Source organism: Macrotis lagotis, chromosome 4 (assembly GCF_037893015.1).
Source record: "Macrotis lagotis isolate mMagLag1 chromosome 4, bilby.v1.9.chrom.fasta, whole genome shotgun sequence".
Taxonomy (NCBI): Eukaryota; Metazoa; Chordata; class Mammalia; order Peramelemorphia; family Peramelidae; genus Macrotis; species Macrotis lagotis.
The window spans coordinates 261853467-261874052 of record NC_133661.1 but is presented as its reverse complement, the minus strand read 5'-3'; the positions used below and the strand labels follow the sequence as shown (position 1 = coordinate 261874052).

The following is a 20586-nucleotide window of genomic DNA, read 5'->3' as shown; positions in this document are numbered from 1 at the left end:
AATAAAAAGTAATCCTGGAAAGGTTGATTATTATAGTGCTGTGGATAAGTGGTCCAATGTTTTTAAGCTTCCCTCCACTTTCAGGTGAGATGGAGGAAGCCACCTGCTGATTACCTGTTCTTTCCCCCTGCTCACAACTAGCTCATATATTCAATACAGAGTTGTGACACTACTATGGTCAAAGTTGAAATTCAGATTCTCTAGTCCACACTTCCTTGCAAAACACAATTTAGGAAAAATTGAATAAGAAAGATGAATAGATGACAGGAGCTAAGGAGAATCAACTATATATATTTATTGAGTATATGAGACTTATCTGGTAGATAGGCACCTTAAGTAGGTTTAAGAGAAATCCTATTCTGAAAGCATAAGGTGAGAAAATATGATGCATGAATAAGAATGGAAGCAGAAACAAGAAAATAAGGAGGGAGAGGGAAAATTAGGGAAATGACAAAAACAAAGATAGAGAAGATAATTTCTACCACAAATTATCACAAGGGAATATAAAATGTGTCACTTGGGCAGATTACATTTCACTATATCCTGACAAGTGCTTTTTTGATGTGTATTCTATTTGCATTTCATGATCTTTTGGCAGGGTTTTGAAATATTTTCACTCAAGGAGGAATTTTGCTGGATATTGTTTCACTGTAAATGGATCTTGGGGAATTTTAAATGGACTACCTTGTTCATAGCAGCTGAAAGTCTTAGGATGAAAACAGCTTTGCAAATGGTCTCTTTCCCAGGACAAGTATCTTTTTATCAAGGAATTGGAATGCAGTTTTCTTGACAAAAGAAGGGTAGGTCCTAAACCTGTTTATTTTTATTTGAAAAGCTCAATTCATGTCTGTAATGTCACAGCTCTATGCTTTGATTGGCAGGGGAAACTCAATACCAATAAAGCATCATAGAAAAAAACATTTGAGGTTCAACAATGAGCTTTTCCAAACCATTCATACAAAAGGAAGCCTAATGATCTTGCAATTATTTTTAATCATTTGACTGACTCCAATAAATAAAAAAGTTGACCAATTGTGCCATTTTTCAGGTAAGAAAACTGCCCCAAAAGATAAGGGGACTTCTCCAGAATCCCACAGGAACTTCTAAAAAGGGACTATGAGGTTAAAGACCAGGTTAACTTTAGGTGTGGCAACTTCATGCCTCCTTACCACTTCCTGCTGTCTTTTATAAAACATTTCATGATGGCACAATGAAGAACTAAGAGTAAGGTATGCATGAATGTACCCACATACACCCACAATCTATGGAGTCAATTTATTCAAATATTCTAGGTTCCTTAATGAGCAGTATTAAAGTAAGCAGCATAAAACTGCTTGTAGAATCTGAAAATGTCTAGATTGTGACGTGCTAATAAGACTGGCTGGTATAACTGCTTGGATAGAAGTCTCACACATGACAATGTCTAGGTGTGGGACAGGATAAGAGAACATAGACAGTTAAGTCAAAATATCACCCACTTCTGCTTCCCCATGCAAAACAACTAAAGATGACAGTTCAATGATGACAAGTCAGTAGCTTCTGTTGCTACAAAAAAGATAAATATCCCTGAGAATTAAGTAATACATAAATCTGCTTATATAATGCTAATTTATTCCACTAACACTTTACTCTGTTGCATTAGACAGCATGGAAGGGATTCCAGATTTTCAAAGGCTATGGCAATGGAATAAAAGTAATGGTACTCTCTGCAACAACCTGGAAGGACTTCAAGTACAGACTCAATGATATTGTGTCTTTTACTGGAAAAATCAGTCTAAGCTCAGAGAGCTTCATTAACCAGGAGGTTGACCATCAGATGAAGAATTTTTTAAAGCTGTAGCAATTCACAAAGACTGCCTGCTCAGACTCAGAAGGTGCGTGATGAGCATCAGGAAAGACAGAGGCCTCATACTGATGAAATAACAGATCTTTTGAACCACACAATTCAAGAGCATAAGACATGAGATACCCCTGTGAAACAGCAGTATTCTACTGCCTGCAATCGAACAGGTGTTAGGTGACTTTCAAAGGCCCCATGGATTCTAGTGCTTCAGAAATCCCTAGAAGTTCCAACTCTCAGATCTTTTTATAAACTAATATATTTCAAAGGATTGTGGATTTAGCACAAGAAAGAGCCTCAGAAGTCACCTAGGTATAGCCCCCCCCTCCCTTTTTAGAGATGGAAAATAACTCAAGCCAAGAAGAGCACAATGACTTGACCCAATGTCCTATTTGGTATGTAAGGTAGTAACAGTTTTTGAACCCATGTTCTTATTCTTCAAATTCAGGGCTCTTTCTACTGACCTACATATTCTCTCTTATAATTGTGAAGTTGATTTTTAAAACCAAGTGTAATTTAAGGTTCCATTAGTTGGCTCAATGTTTTAGCAAATTGATGTATCTTTGGATGGACATATCAGCATTCCCTTCCAGCTTTGGAAATTTGAAATGCCATCTATGTTTTTTAAGATTGTACTGTAATACCACTGTGAAGTGAAGAAATTCTCACCCTTTTAATATGACAAAATAAATATAGGAGAAATAAAGGATTTAATTTCTTTATCACCCATCATTTTAAAGAGTAATGATAATATAACATAACATAATGAAGTGATTTAAGATTTGCAAAGTGCTTTACTTGTTCTTAACTGAATGTCAGAAAAACCCTAGGTTGTAGTTACTATTATTATCCCCATTTTACAGCTGGGGTGACTTAAGCAAAGAGTGCTTAAGTGATTTTCTCAGGGTTGAACAGAATTTAAACTCAGATATTTCTGACTCTAGGCCATCATCCTGTGCCACCTAGATGCCTCATCTATCTCTGAACGGCACAGAAAATTCATTTTTAATTTCTGTCAAGGCCCTAAACTACTGAAGTAGTAATTCCCTTGAAATGATAAGTGAATCATCATATTCTTTCCAAAGATTTCAATGTATTCACTGTTTCACTTAGTGGTGTAATGAATATGCCCAGGATGTAAGAGTTGGAATGCCTAAACTACCCTTTGAGGAGATGGACTTTTTACTAGAAAAGATCAAATTTTTCTCTATCTCCTAATCCCTGTTGTAAAGTTAGGGTGGAACTTGGGCCATAAAGTGCAAGTATATATGTGACTCACTTGTTCTAACATGTCCTTTGGTAGGTCTTCTTGTTCATCCATTGTTAAAATTGCCCGTTTGATTTCATCATTGGATAATTTCAGCCTATGGAAAAAAGATTAAAGATTTTTAAAATATCAATAAAATTGGTTTGAATTTGAAAAGTTAATGAAGATATTTATTCTTATGCTTTAGCTATCAATGTTCAAGGTTTTTTTCCCTTTATTAAATTAGGGATCTGGTCATTTTCTGAAAATATTTAAAATTGCATCTTGAAGCTATTTTAATTTTACTTCAGGGCTTTGTCTAGGAGAATTTACCACAGATAACAAAACTTTTATGGTCCACCCATAAAGGATACAGGGATATTATTAACCCGTCTAATGAACTTTAAAAATCTTTATAACTATTTCAATATAACTGGTTTCTTGAGTAATTCTACATATTTTATTTTATACAATTATATACATTGTGAAAAAGGTTCCACAAGTTTACATGGACTAGAAAAGACATTCCCTTTTTCAAAATCAAAAGCAAAAAGGTTAGAACTCCCTTCACTGAGACTATGTATTAGGTTTGTAGGCTTAAAAAATATTGTTTTATCGTCTAAACTTACTAAATCTGAGATTAGTATATCACTTCTGCATAACGCCTAAGAAATAAAAAACATAAATCTGGCAACAGAAAAAACAGAAAAATAGGAATCTGGCAACTTTTGCATATTTTCATTTTGGGGAATGTTTAAAGATCCTAAAATGTCAAATATTAGAAATGCATTAAAAATAAAGCTATATTATCTTGTTAAAGACAGAGCATTAGCAAATATTCATAGCAGAGGATAAAAAATTCATCAATTCAGCTTCTGTTTGCCCATCTGTGAATCACAGATATCTGTCATCATAATGACTTAAATAAGGTGTTATGCTTTGATTACCAGAGTTAGCATATGAAAATGTTACCTTATTTAGGTGCTATAAAATAAAAGTTATGATATTCAAACATTTGTGGAAATTAAAATGCTCAGCACTTAAAACATATCTGGTTCTTTGTGACTACATTTGGGGTTTTCTTGGCAAAGATACTGGAGTGATTTGCCATTTCTTATTCCAGTTCACAAAACAGATGAGGTAACTGAGGCAAAAAAGGGTTAAGGGATTTGCCCAAGATCACACAGCTTGACTGAGCCCAGATTTTTAATCTCAGAAAACAGCCAAGTAGAACATTTTAGACAATTCATTTCAATAATACAAACATTAACAGAATTCTTTAAGTTGCTAACCATTCTGCCCTGTTATAGAAAAGACATTGATGATCTATTTTTTTTCAAGCCCATTGAATAACTTTCTCAACTATACCAAGGATGAAAGATTTGTATTTTCACAGACTGTTCCCAAAAAAGGGATTATATTTAGGTCTGGCCTTCATGGGAGAAAAGAGAGCAGCTGTACAGAAACTCTAGTTTGAAAGTCAATTTTTTTTCCTCTTAAGGGAAGAGAAAAATTCTGTATTTGCAATATTCTCACAGATGGTATACATGAAAGTATCCACATAAATAAGATCACAGACTTCAAGTAGCCTGATATTTCCTGCATCAGTTACCCATAAATTTTGTAACTTTTTAAATTAATAATTAGCATTAGTGCAATATTTTTCATTTTTTCAAAGAAGTATCACATTTATTACTTCTGTATAAAATATTGTGTATTGCTATAAAGAAAACAAAGGTTTCTAGATTCTAATCCTTCCCTCATTTCAGTAAAACCCAATAAATCAATAATAAAATAGTAATACTTAAGATTTCACAAAGTGTTTAATTCACATTTCTTATTGCTCAGTGGATATAGTGCTGTGTCTGGAGTCAATTCCTGAGTTCAAATCCAGTCTCACAGGGGCAGCTAGGTGGCGCAGTGGAGGCATTTGGAAATTGTGTTATTCTGAACAAGTCACTTGACAGGTTTGCTGCTGGAAAAGGAAATGGCAAACCTCTCCAGTACTTTTGCCAAGAAAACACCATGGACAATATTGGTGTGATATCGTCCATGGGATCACAAAGAGTCAGATAAAACTGAACAACCACATTTTGTAATATGACTGTGTGTGTGTGTGTGTGTGTATGTACACACAATATCATCATATAAATCAGTAAAAATCTTCTTGAGATCAAAGATAGTTTTTTATTTGTTTGGTCCTTTTATTGTTGTTGCTGTTGTTTATATCCTCATCACTTAGTTTAGCTTGCACATAGTAGGTGCTGTATGTATGACTACCTAATCTAAACTTAGTGCCTCTTCTCAAATCCTATCTAGCATGTTATCAATAGTACTATAGATACACTGTCATAAATCTGTCTACACACCATTTTCTATATAAGCTTTAAATACTCAATCTTTTTTTTTTAGTTTGTTGCTACAAAACAACGAAATACATAAGAAATAATTGTTAGACTATAGTTATACATCTTTCTATCTAAGGAAAGAGAGAAAAAGAAAGAAGATATAGGATTGTCAAAGGGGATGATCAAGGATAGATGGGCTGGTGTCATTCTCAGTTGAGATTTCTCCAATTTCTGAACCAGATTTCATTAAAAAAGATTATCAAAATGAAAGGTAATAAAGAGAGCAGTAATGGCAATTTCATAGTTCTAGATCAGAACCAAACTTTGGACTTGTAGACTTCCCTAAAAATTCTTAACTTACCAACATATTCATCATATTATCATGCAGAAAAACCTTTAAACTTAATGGTTAAAACTGAACAGAGTTGTTCTGCACAGGCAGGACAGGAAAATAAACTAACATATGTCATAGAAATGGGTTCAAAACAAACCAATGCATTCTTAGATATCTATGCCGCTGTGTGTACATGAAGCAAGTCACTAAGTATTATTCAGTGCTTACTTGATGCCAAGAACTCTTCTTGTGTTGACATAAAGCAAAAAAGAAATATAATCACTTTTGGAAGGAAGTAGAAAGGAAACAGCAGCTGGGTGGTGCAGTGTTGAACCTAAAGTCATCTTCCTGATTTCAAATCTGACCTCAGACACTTACCAGCTGTGTGGCCCTGGACAAGTCATTTAACCCTGTTCACCTCAGTTTTCTCATAAGTTAAATGAACTGGAGAAAAGAAATGGCATACCACCTTTTGTATCTTTGCTAAGAAAACCCCCAATGGAGTCATAAAGAGTCTGACACAACTGAAAATGAAAATACAACAAAAAGTAAAGGGGCAATATGCTATTTAAATAAGGTTTAATGTGCCATCAGTGAGAATCAACTGGATAAGGAAATGCCTATAAATGTCATTAGGAGGTTGTTGCTTCTAAGAAAAAATGTTTCTGTGTCCTTTTCCACACAGAATTAGAGAATCCCTTTTATGAGTTAGTTCTGGAAAGGCCTTCTGTTTTGCATTTAAAAGAAATGGAGTTAAAAAATCAGAGTGAGAACAAAAAGTTCTAAATTTGCATTTCATTAGTTCTCCATATGGATCACAGAATTTCTTGCTTTTGAAATTATATATATCTGACCCCCAGAGACTGTGTCTGGACTAAACTCAACCTGAGGATCAGAAAACAATTTTAGCTCCTTTAAAAATGGAGAATAAGAAATATAAATCTCCAGAAAAGTGACCTTTCTAATTAGACTTATAACCACCTCCATGACCTACAAATTGCACGGGGAATGCCAACTCTATATTACTCTGAATTGCTAATCTAAATGTCACAGAATGCCTTTGTATTAGTGATAACTTAAAATTTCCAAGTTTCATTTTTCTAACACAGCAGATTTTTGAAAAGGTAGAAAATTACAAATTATCAAAGAGTCTTTCCCTATTCCCCTCAATGTTGGTTTTCTCACTTTTGATTATAACTGCAAATTACTATGTACTATTACTACATTACAATGTAGATATAGATACAACCACATCTGAAATATATCCAGATGTTTTTATAAGATGTATAGCTGCCTCTATATCTACATATTTCTTGTCTGTACATAGTTGTTTTCAGTTATATTTCCTATTATACTAAGTTCCTTGAAAGTACAGATTGTTTTGTTTTTCTTTGTAGCTCTGTGTCTGATACAAAGCAAATAAACAAATTATTGGTTGATATGATGGTTTTCCAGTTCAGATTTATTTCTAAAACAGGAAGATGAAAGAAATAGCTTCCAATAGTAGTTCATGCACTAAAGAATTGTTGTTCTGTCTTTTCAGTTGTATCTGACTCTTCACAACCTCTTTTGGAATACTCTTGGCCAAGATACTGTAGTGGTTTCCCATTTCTGTCTCCAGTTCATCATATAGATAAGGAAACTAAGGCAAAGTGACTTAGCCAGGGCCACACAGGTAATCCAGCCTGTACCACTTGACAGTACCAAAATTTAGATAAAGTAAATAAATTTAATAATTTACTATGGGGGCTGAAATATAAAGGTCTAATTAAGTAAACCAAAAATATAGGATCAACCTCAGTGTTTTGGTTTACATCAGAGGCTTGAAATTCATAGTAGCTTGCTTCAGCTCCTACTATACTGATATGAAAGTTTTCCTCCCAGTCTCCAAATCAGAAATGACCTCTGAGGTCATCCAATCTCATCCTTGATTCACTGCATGAGATCTGTATAAAATCTCTGCAGGTAAGGGAAAGACTTGCTCCTTACCCCTATAAAAATGAGGGGAAAGAGAACAATGGGGCATGTTTATAGTTTACTGTACTAAAGTTACAGACATTAAGTTGTGTGTTTGGAAAAAAATATGGCAGGATACTTCATAAAAATGTATTTTATGTGGTTTCATTTTGCAATATAAACCTTGTTTTTCAATTTCTTTGAAAGCTGTTTTAGGGAAAAGAGAAAACTAGGCCTCATATCCATACAAGAAAAAATTCTTGGACACTTTAGCAAAGGTCAGAATAATAAATACTTGCAGTTTACCAACAGTTGTTGGGCATATTTTTTTTTCTATCCATATCAAACTTTTTCTATAGTATAGAATTGGCATTTCAAATCTCTGCCAATATTTTTCTGTACTTGTGAATTGTTCCCTTAAGGAGGCAACCAGAGGAAAGGAAAAGAATATAAGGATTTTCTTCAAATTCCCTTTGTCAAATTCCTAGTCACAGTACTTATAGCTGAAATAACATAGAAATGATGTATTTCTGCCCCTCATGTAAGAAATGAAGAATTTCAAACATAGATAGAAATGCCCAAGGACACTCAAGGAAGACAAGTGGCAGAATTTTATTTGAACTCAAGTCCTCTAAGACCAGACATAGTGATCTTTCCACCATGAGGCTATGGATATTAGATTCCATGTCAATAAAATGGTGGGCTGGAACAGATGATCTTTAAGGTCTCTTCTAGATCAAATGTTAAGATGATTTCATGTTCCATCTTATACTGAACATTCACACAAACATGGCCTCACTTTTATTGCTTTGACTACCCTAGATATATTCTTTTAAGATTTGACTAATTGTTCTTTCTGGGCAATGAATATCTTTAAGGGGTCACCAGATATTAGACTTAACACAAATAGATACATGATAATATTTTTACAATTGGCCCCATCTTGTAATATTTGTCACATTCTCATTATTTTATTTTAGCAGAATTTAGTTAGCAAAGTACATCACAGGAAATCAAATTCCTAGGCCACTAGACAAGAATAAGAACATTAATGTTAAGCCTTTGGGTATCAAATTAAGTGAAAAGATATGAGATATAGTTTACATATCAGTCCCATAAGATTCTATCTCCAGAATCACCAAATTCTATTGATTAAAAAAATTGTAATTCCTCTTATCCGTGTCTTTTCTTTTAGCCTCTATTAATGCTAGTTCTGACTAGGTGCTTATCACCTCCAACCTAATTATAGCAATCGCCTTTTATCTGACTTTCTTGACTTTTACTTCTCCTTTCTTCTATCACCTTGATCAAGATATATTAATCTAATTCTTCTTAAGATACTGTTCTCTTGGGCCTTGTGTATACAATAAAACTGACAATGCTACCTACATTAATATACAAATTTAGTGCAATGCCAAGCTACCAAATGATACTTTCCAGAACTGAACAAATTAATAAGAAAATTCATTTAGAGAAACAAGAGATTTAGATGCTCAAGGGAAATAGGTTGGGGGGGGGTGGAAAGGGGAAGAAATGAAAGAAGACAAGCATTTCTAGACTTTGAATTATTCTATATAAAGCAATAATAAATCTATTTGGTAATTACTTGCTTTTTTTAAAAAAAGTAGATTAGCAGAATGGATTAGATAAGGCAGAATAATAAATAATTTAACAGAACATTAATAGTCAGTTGAGGAGAGAGAAGAGAAATAGAGGACAGGAGAGAGAGAATCCATCCATTATGGTAAAAGATCTCTCCTAACAAGGAATATAGCAATCACAAAAGAGAAGACAGATAAGTTTGATTATATTACATTGAAAAGCTTTTGCATAAACAAAATCAATGCATTTAAACCAAAAGGAAGAACTGTTATCTATGCCAATTTGTTTTGCATTTCCCTGATTATTTATTATTTCAAACAATCTTTCACAAAAAGAATGGTTGTAATCATTTGTAATTCTTTTTAGAACTGCTTTTCCATGTCCATTGGGAAATGATCCTAGGTGTCATGTATTTGCTTAAAGGAAATTGGCAGGAAAAGCTGGAAAAGACTTTTCAAACATCAAATCCTTATCAAATCTATTATGTGCCAGGCAACAGGGGCTATAAATATAATGAAAGAAACAATCCCAATTCTCTAGGAATTTCAAATTCAAACCTCTCTCAGTCTAGCCCCTATAATTTCATCCCATTCTACCTATCCACTTATTTCTCTCTACTTCAAACATTGCTTAAATAAGTCTGGTGCAAATCTACCTCTATCTTTTTGCTTATTCTTTTCTTGGCCTTATCCCAAATTTTGCTCTGCCTCTTCAAATTATACAATTTCAGGGAACCAGTCTGTTATGAGGGTTTCTAAGATTCATAAGTTTGTGTACTATAAACTATCTTTAATTTTGATACACCCTTCCTAGCGTTTTTCTGGAATCATCTGCACCTATAATCTTCTATTCTATTAACTTAAATGCCTCATTCATTTTGAGCAGAGTTGATTTTCTGCCTATGTATGGCTGTAGAAGTATAAAACCTATCTGATGAACCTTTCCCCAAATCACCCTTCCCACCCCACCCCTATGCACTTCTCCCTATAAAAAAACCCTTAGATCTCTTTTGTATCACTGAGTTGTCTTTCTGTAATGGATCCAACCCAAGTGTTCCTGAATCAAACCAAAATGAATGAAGAGTTTGTGGTAATTTGAGTATTAGACTGAAAGTAGGCATTTTGTACTGTTATCAATTTCCTTCCTCTTACTACTACTGTAGCCCAAAGATCATCTCTTCAGGTTTTAATGTCCCTACCACTCCACTGGCTGAGGCACATATGTAAGTAACCTGTTCTTATAAAGGACCCAATTGTATTCTGATCTTTTGGGTGACTACTAGGATATATCTTTTGCCCTCAATTTCTCATGCCCACATCCCTTCATACTCTTCAGTGACTCAAAGAAACAAGTCTTTCCCTGTATAAGCTGAAACATGTCTATTAAAAAAAAAACAAAGGAAAAACACCCTGTGCTTTTAGCTTTAGGAAACAATCTAACTCTTCTGTGGCAATTTCAGGGTCCTCTAAAACAGCTCTGAAGAACTGAGATAGAAATTCTCGATACCCTTGGGAGGGAGGCGGGGGGGCTTTCCCTTCCCAGAAATCCTATAGCACTTAATAGCTATATATCACTCACTTGATACTTAATCAGGAACCAACTTGTACTGTTAAAAAAATAACTTTCAAGTTTCTATTTTGTCTCCCCCAATAAGATAAGCTCTTTGTCTCCTGCTTTTACCCTTATATAGAACTAAACATATAATAGGCCCTCAATAAATATATTGCTTACAAAATAGGATAAAACAGTACTTACCTTTAACCTGATCTTTTTCCTCTCTTAACTAAGCTCTTTAGATTACACAAACTCAGAGATGGAAGAGACTTTAAAAGTCATCCAGTTCAACTAAAATCTAACCAGAAATCTCATTTATAATCCTTGCCAAAAAGAGTCATCCTACCTCAACCTGAAAACTTCCAGTGATAGGGAACTCATTCCATTCCACTTTGGGGGTATTTCAAAATTTCTTCCCTCATTCAAAACCCAAATCTGTCTCCCTAAAACTTCCACCTATTGTTCCTTGTTCCATCCAGACACAAAATTTGATCTGCCTTCTACTGAGAAAAACAGCTACTACATCCCAACCAGGCCTTAAAATCCAAGGCTAAGCAAAGAAGGCCCTCCACCATCCAAGTCAATCTTCTCTGGATGAATGTTATCTTATCAATGTTCTTCCTAAAATGTAGGGACCATAAATGAACACAATCAAACATTTATTAAGCATCTCCTACTATATGCTGGGCACTATGTCATCCATTAGAATTACACAAAAGAAAACCATATTAACAAAGTATTATAACTATTGGGTCATCCAGAACAAGAGTCCCTATAATCCTTGAATCTTAGAAATGGAAGAAGCTTCAGAGATGACTGATTAATCCAACCTGTACTTGAAATAAGAATACCCCTGCCCCATATCTAGTTAATAATTATAACTCAAAAGACCTCTTATGACTTCCCAAAGCAGTCCATTATATTTTAGGGCAGCTCTAATATGCCACAAAAACTTTTCACTTTTGTTTGAATTGATGGTCACTCTGATAGAACTTTGCTTCCTTAACTTTGTTACTGATTTATGTCACAAACAGATTGGGCCATATTTTAATTCATTTCCTTTAAAATTTACAAAACTAAGTTTGGTCACTTCAAGGGAGTCTTTGTGGAGCCCTCCAAACCTAAATCACTCTAACCTCTGATACATATAATAAATTATATGGCATTAAAAGAAATCACTTCTTCAAGGACTGACAGAAAAAGTCAGAAAAACTGTGAGTTTATCTTTAATGCTAAAGTCTCTGTTGAGTACAATCTGTCTGCAGGGAACTGGACTGATGTATTTACTTCCCATAGGGATTTTTACCTTATGGCATACAAAGGAAAAATAACAGTAAACTTTTTGAAAAGTTTTTCAAATAGTTTTTTTCTGTAGTCCAATGATATTTTTTTAAAAAACTGGATATAATGTAGAAAAAAGAACTAAAAGATTAAAAATTATTTTCAAAAATTTACATTTATTTCAGCATTTATACAAGAATACATTCTTTGTTAGGGGTAGTTAGATGGTATAGTGGAGAAAGCACCAGGTTGGACTAAGAAAGAACTAAGTTCAAATCTAATCTTAGATACTTACTAGCTGTGTGACCCTGGGCAAATCACTTAATCCTTATTTGCCTCAGTTTCTCATCTACAAATGGAGAAACAGTAGAGAAAGAAATGGCAGTATCTTTGCCAAGAAAACCTTATACATAAGGGTTACATAGCATCAGAAATGACTGAACAACAAACAACATTATTTGTTAGAGGAGGGAGGGGAGCCTTAAATATAAAATTATTTTCAATGGTGACTTCCTGAGGAAAATATAACATTCTTCTTTAGCACAATAGAGACTGTGAAGTAACCTCAAGGGGTTTCTTGGGGGGGAAAAACTGAAGTAAATGAGTTGAATGAATGAATCCCAGGCAAACATAGAAACATGTTTTTCAATTAGGTATTGAACTGAAATGTTTTTCATTTTTAAAATTTTTTTATTTTATTTTTCATTTTCAAATTTCTAATCACAAGATTAAAATTTAATGTTCCAAACTCATTTCCCCTGTCACAAGATATTTCATCCCTACAGTAAGATGTAACTATAATCTGGCTATGGTGTTACAAGATAAAGCATAAAATTAGTTTTCTGCTTTATAAAGGTCTTCTCTCAAAAGCAGTCTTTATGACCAGATAAAAAAATAAATGTTTTATTATTCCTATTCCTGAAAAAATTCATTTTATGACAATGTTAACCCACATGAAGTTTTCATAGAAGAACTTGCCCAACATGATTTCTCTAATATATATTTTGTAGATTTTTAAAAAAAAATTCCATTACTTCTCATAATCACTGTAACTATCTTTAATAAGAATTAAGGTGAGGAAAGAAATGAGACCAATATGCTAAATGTGATGGCTAAATGTGACAAGCCAATCCAACTAGGACTGAAGGAGAATTTGTAGACAGAATTTTAAATTTTCTTTCATTCAAGTTTGGATGCTATGTGCTCCTGAAGAATTATTTTAATTTGGTTTGATCTTTCTACCTAGTAAAAAAAAGAAAATGTTAAAACAAAAGACCAAGAAGAAACTAAAACTTGAAGGAATAGACATTTAAAAAGCTAATATTCTAGTATTTTTTGGAACATGAGCTACCCCAAACATTTGTATACTAGGAAAACAAAAAAGGTCAAAGACATTTAAAAAGCTAACATTCTAGTATTTGTTAGAATGTGAGCTCCCTCACAAACATTTGTATACTAGGAAAACAGGTCAATGAAAATTTTAAAAAGTATGGGCATTTTAATATATATGTATACATATATAATACAAAATTACATGCATATTATGTATATATAAATACAAAATTATATATACATATACATATATATATATATATATATATATATATATATATAGAGAGAGAGAGAGAGAGAGAGAGAGAGAGAGAGAGAGAATAATCTAAGAAATTTCAACTCATTCCCAGTTATTTCTTAGAGGGATGTTTAAGTATCACTTATTACAACATAGAAACAGATTTTTAAAGTTTACAAATATATACGATTGAGAGTCACATACCAAAATCATTAGCTGCAGTGAATGGCTACAATAAAAATACTCATTAGTCAATATTAACAATACCTTGAGAGTAGAATGTTGCAGTTCTGGGCCCTCCGGCCATCAATCACTGAAAGTTCTTTCACTTTGTGTCTGGAACTCAATGTGTCATCAATGGCATCTGTTTCTTTCTATAAAGATAGGAATCCATGAAAGTCTAAACAATGACATTCTGTACACACACACACACACACACACACACACACACACACACACAGAGTCATTTTTAATAAAGTTTCCTTGTATGACAAAAAAAGAAGACTACAATCTAGGCTTCAAATAAAAAACCCCAACAAAGAATGATACTTTAAAAGCTATTATTTGGAGGTACAGTTTGTGATGACAACATGATCAAGCATAAATTATTAATGAACATTTTCCCCTTGTATATATGTGTGCTGTCTCCCCAAGTTCCCTCCCTAAGAAAACTCACAATGAATCAAGTTCACTTTCAGTCTTCCATTGGCCACTTGAGACAGATACAGTAGTAAGTAGTCATTCATTCATTCATGCTAGAATTATTTGCATCACAAACACCCCAAAGGTTGAACAATAAAGCCTTGCTTTTTTACAAGCACCAGGAGGTTGTCCAGTACAGCTAACATCTTATCATCCTGGAGCAGAACAGAGTGCTCAAGGCATCAGATCAAACTTTCATTTCCATAACCTATTTGTTGCCTTACTCTTCCTGCAAAGGTAGCCAAAGACCTCAGGGATTAAATAAGAAGACAGACACAAGAAACTCAGTTTTTTAAATTTATTTTGCCAAAGTTAAATAAAGATGTGTTAGATGAATCAGCTGAAAAGGCTTCTGTGAAAGAACAAAAATGCACAATTTTTACATCATTAAATTTCAGGATCCATAAAGGGTTTCAAGGTTGTTTCAATGAAATTCAGGAAAACAACATAGTTTTATTACTAAATATAACTTAGTTTACAGGGGAAAAAATGAAATTGTGCTTCAATTATCTTCTTGGCATCCTGAGATTCAGAATACAAATGCAATATCTGCATGAAAGCTTCTATAGTTAAGTGTACAATGCAATTTTCACCATGCACTGTATTTTGTATTGTCTACAGACAAACATGCCTAAGAGTTTCCAAGTTGGCTATGAGCCAGTTCCATTAAACAAGATTTTTGGCAATCATTCCCTTACCTGCTTGGAGTTACTGTTGATAAAGAAATCCTACAGCCATAGCAGAAGCATGGAAAAGGCAATCAGAAACATGCAATTTAATAGTCATAGCAAAACCCCCCACAAGTCATCAATTATTCAGGAAAACTGGTAACAGAGTTGCTTGATGCAAAGGCTACTCCTTTCTTTATACCTGTGATTCACAGCTGTACTTGGATGAAACAGACTTTTCTTCCTTAGCTACCAATTCTTGTTCTCTCATCATCATTTAACTCTATCCTACCTCTTTCATCTCTACCTTTCCTCGGGCATTTGGAAATCATGTTGCTTCATTAACAAAGTCCCTTTCACCCTGGACTTCTTTCTCTTTTCTTTTAATCATTTTGTTCTTCTGAAAACCTAGTTTCCCCTTTGGAAGACTTTGCATCACTGGTCACCCTTTCGAGTAAGTGGTGTTTCTATTCTCATGCTCCATGCATGACACATTGGCCCAGGGGAAGAAACAGATAAGCATTCTCTTTGCTCCCCATTGTCATTACTGGATACTCCATATAATGACAACACTCAACCTCTCTACATTGGGGTTTCTTCCATTTGTTGTTTAGCATCCTATCCCAAGTCATCAAATAACTTTCATCTATGAAAAGGAGGTCATTCTTCCTCCATTTTCAGGTACCTTAAAGAGCTCCTAATCTTCCTCTCCATGTTTTGTTTTTGATAGCTACACTATGCAGATACTTAATAATTACCTAGCTATATGACCTTGGGCAAATCCCTTAACCCCACTGCATTGCAAAAATCAAAAAAAAAAAAAGATAGTTACACTTTGTATGGATTTCTCCTCCAAAACCCCATCTTTCTTGTTTAGCTACCTCTACAAATCCCGTGACCCATATCTTCATTCCACCTCAGCTTTCTCAACAATGGTCATAATTCCACATAGTTGAAGTACTTTCATTTCACTGAGCTTTGGCACTCTATTTGCCTTATAACAGTGAACTGAAGTAAAACTCAGTGAACTCAAGAGAAATAGGAATGGGATGGAAATTAGGTGGATCGGGTTGAACAACTTGATTAAAAAAAAGACTGAATTAATAGTTGATGTCTACATGGAAAAAAGGTCTCTCGGATCAGTCCATTTTCCCACCCTGATAACAGTGTGAAGCTAAATATGGAACAACAAAATTAAGACTTTAAAGGATCTCCATAGGACTAGACCCTCTAAGATTTACACACATTATTCAATTGCATTCAACAAATATTTGCTAAAATAAAATTGAATGGAAATAGAACTGAATGTAGGTCAAAAAATCATAATCACAACAATGAGGAATATAAATAAGGCCTGTGAATGTCACTAAGAGAGATGAAAAGAAAGAAAAGTAGAACACTTAAAATGAAGGAAGAAAGTTTCAAATTGAAAGAAGTGTTGGTACATTGTTAAAGTCTATTTGCCTCAAATGTTGCCTCAAAAAGAAAGTCAGGACAAAAGACTAATAATTAACAGCACACAGAAAATATTCAGAACAAAGGAAAAGGAAAATATGGTGGTATCTCACTTAAGGAAGTTGCAACTTATGTTACATAATTTTTCAAAGTTGGAAGGATTAAAACTTGGTTGTAAAAAGTCCACTTACGTTTTCAGGCCAAAAACTTGCACAAGGAAGTTTGCTCAATGTATTCCTTAAGGTCTCATTGGTCCTGGCAATATTGCCAGGGTCAATGAACTGTTTCATATAATTCCTCTAGTGGGAAGCAAAAGTTTATCCTTTTCCTGTCCCACACATCCTAGCAGTGATTGCCTTTCTAGAATAGCATTTTAAAATAAGTCAATAATCAACAAACAACTTCCCCCCCCACTCAATGATGTCAATTTTCCTTTGTCCCTAAAGAAATAAGAGTTTTCCTCTATACTCCCAAGACTTCCCTTCCCATCCTATAAGACTGCATTCCATTCAAAGGCAGAGAAAGTTCCAAATTGGAATGGGCCCCAATAATTCCTCTTAAAGTACTCCCTCACACCTTCAGGGAGGACCACACCTACAGCATTGCAGCCAGATGTAAATAGATCCTTTGTTTTTTTTTTATAGGCCTCCAAAGGAGAAGCTTCTAAAAATTCCTGATAATTCATTCTCTGATGTAAAAATTCTCACAGCAAGAAGAATTTAGAATTCTAGCCTGAGTTCTTCATGCTGTGTTCTTTACACAAAAGTTTAAGCCCATTTTTTCTCCATTTAGAACCAATGTCTGGCAGATAATAGGTGCTAAATAAAAATGTTTATTGCTTTCATTCAGTTTTATTCTGTTTTCATTGCTTTTATTCAATTTTCAAATTTCATTTTAATTATAAACTCACAAGTCATCATTGTCTATCCTTAATCACTTACATATGAGATGGAAAAAAGTTGCGGTGTCTATAAGTCAAAAAAATCTAACTTTATTTAGGAGATATGATGAATTAAAAAAATTTAAAAAAAGAACATATGATGAAATATACTAGCAGTGGGCACAGGTTTATAAGAAAGCATGATTAATTCTTTCTTTAAATCATCTTTGCCTTTAAAGACTATGACATCACACAATATATTCTTTGAAACCCAAACCAAATGTTTCCATTTGATAGCTAAGATTTTTTTTTTTTGGCAAGGCAAATGGGGTTAAGTGGCTTGCCCAAGGCCACACAGCTAGGTAATTATTAAGTGTCTGAGACAGGATTTGAACCCAGGTACTCCTGACTCCAGGGCTGGTGCTTTATCCACTATGCCACCTAGCTGCCCCGATAGCTAAGATTAAAAAGAATGTCTTCATACAGGTTTTAAAGATCCAATTTTTTAACTCTCTAATTATTCACTCTAAAATCAGAAGTTAGTTTCAATACTCAAAAGAGCTGATTCTTTAATTTAGTTAGAAACCAGATCTTTTTATACTTGGCTTATCAAAGGGAGCATAGGCAAGAAAAGAACATCTCTCTGTGCACCTTGTCCTAAGGGAGCTATTCATACAACATTCTACTTCAACAATCTATATGTATCATTTCATAGATTTTGTGCTTCAAATTTTGTAATTATTTGTAACTCTCAATTCTATAGCAATGAATCACACTAAATCTGACATTTAGTTCACACTAAATGGTTACATGATGAACCTTTTGAAATATAAAAATTAGCGGTATAAGTAACAATCAGTCATAAACAATCAGAAACTATTAGTGAATTCACTAAATGGGTTACAATAGCTATTTAAAAAGCACTACTAGAACAATGAATTGCATCCCATAGTTTATCTTAGGAAGATACATTTGTTCTACAAAACTTCAAATGACCAAAAATGTCCACACTAAACTGAGATCCTTGATTGATTGATTTTGTTTTGCTTTCTAGGGAAAAGCTACTCAAGGCAATGTAAGAAATTTAAAAAGCAAAATCCTCTTCTCTCACTATATTATCTCCTCTAAATCCAGACCTTTATGTCTACTAAGTCTCTCTGAGTTTCTACCTCCAACTACCTAGTTTGATCCTCCACAAATATTTCAAAATCATGTTTAAACTGAACTTAGTAACTTTCTCCTTATTCTTGCTATTTCTTTGGATTTTCCCCTATAACACTACCATTTACCCAAGCTTCCATGTTTCTAATTCATTTATTGTCTTTCATTTTTCCTATTCCTTTAACTCATATCAAAAGAACTATCAAGCTTGTCAATTCTGCCTTCATACCATCTCTCATGGCTTACTCCTCCTCTTTAAGTATTACTGATATGACCAAGTCCCCTCATTTCCACTTGTGTGGACAATTACAATGACCCAACACAGGTCTTTCTTCCTCTGCTTTCTCCTTTTTCCAAAAAGTTCTCAATTCACTATCAGAATAATCTTTCTTTACCACGACTATCACATCATATTCTGCTCAGAAACCAGTAATAACCTTCTGTTCTCAAACATCCTTCAAACATCTTTGCCTTGCATTCAAGGACACTTACTGTCTAGTATCCTACCCCATTCTCCACTTTCCAACTTATCTCATTATTTCCTTCCAAACACTAGACATCCCAACTAATATAGACTACTCTGAGTCCAAATTCAATGGCCCCTCCCAACTCCATAAAACTTTTCTTGTCCTTTTCTGGGTGGTCTCTTCATATGCATGTAACTCTTTAGGATCAACCAATCAATATTTATTAAGCTCCTACTATGTGCCAGACATCACAGTATTTGGCTGATATTTGGAAAGGTCTTTGGAGATGATATGATTCAACCTTTCTCATTTTTTTTTTTAACAGATGAGGAAACTCCAAGAGCGGTTGAATGACTTGTCTCAAGGCAAAAGAAAGTAAGATTGAGTTTCTAACTCAGGTCTTGGATTTCCAAGATCCAATTTTATATATTGCAATTTTCTGAGTCTTATTGCCTTATAATAGGCTCATGTCTTATCTAAATGTTGTCTCTCCTCACAGCTGGCATTGAAAAAATGTTGATGCAGAATTTTGAACTGGGAACAAAATGACATTGAACATACTATATTTACCACTGGAAAGTGCTTAAGTCAAGCACAAAACGATCATTCAAAAGTAGATTTAAAGCACTTTTCTCTCAATTTGAATGGAATGACAGAAAGGAATTTTTATTTAAAATCTTACTTTAAATTTTGATAGTTTTAACAACTTAATCACAGACTGGCTGACATCTTTAAACAGAAGGAACTTCAGGTCAAAATAAGGGCCCTTCTTAAACATATGTGCTGGGGCAGCTAGGTGGCATAGTGGATAAAGCACCAGCCTTGGAGTCAGGACTACCTGGGTTCAAATCCAGTCTCAGACCCTTAATAATTACCTAGCTGTGTGGTCTTGGGCAAGCCACTTAACCCCATTTGCCTTGCAAAAACCTAAAAAAAAAGATATGTGCGGAAGTAACTCAAGAAGTCACTGGATCCACTTTTGGTCTTTCCTACATATCTCCAAAAGAGAGTCTATTCTCAGAATTCCACTTCCTAGTATTGACCATAACTGCATTTTTCTAAGTTTCTGTGAGAATTTTTCCAACTTTGAAGATTTTATGTACTAGAATTTTCGCAATTTACTGAAGAAGAAAACAAGAGTCAGAGAGATTAAACGCCATTCTGAGTCATATAGTATGTCAAAAGAGATCTGAATCGATGTGTTCTTGATTCTATTATGTAGTTTTTTTCAAAGATGATGATATCAAATTGTTCCTTTTCCTCTGTCTTTGGAGATGACAGAAGATAACCTCTTCCTACAAGCCAGAGGGTAAATGACCTGCTCATTTCAAATTAAATGAATGAAGTTCTGTACTGGAATGTGGCAATGCCTTGTGCTTACAAGCATTAATAAATAGCACAACTTACTCATTCGTACCAACCTACCTTAGTGCTTAAACACATTAGGAGTTTATTTTTAATCTGATCTAGTCTGTGACTGCTACCACTTACTTAAACAGGAATTAGTTGCTATGGCAATTAC

The 20586-nt window shown here is 34.1% G+C and overlaps 1 protein-coding gene across 3 annotated transcripts in view; it reads right to left on the bottom strand.

Moving 5' to 3' along the window:
• Positions 1 to 20586, bottom strand: part of DAAM1 (dishevelled associated activator of morphogenesis 1) — a 222193-nt gene that overhangs the window by 28846 nt on the left and 172761 nt on the right. For all 3 annotated transcript variants that reach the window (XM_074235915.1, XM_074235916.1, XM_074235917.1), the window contains exons 16-17: positions 13999 to 14105; positions 3120 to 3204 (exon numbers count right to left, since the gene is read on the bottom strand). In XM_074235915.1, coding sequence (XP_074092016.1) covers positions 3120 to 3204; positions 13999 to 14105 — 192 coding nt within the window. The remainder of the gene's footprint in view (positions 1 to 3119; positions 3205 to 13998; positions 14106 to 20586) is intronic.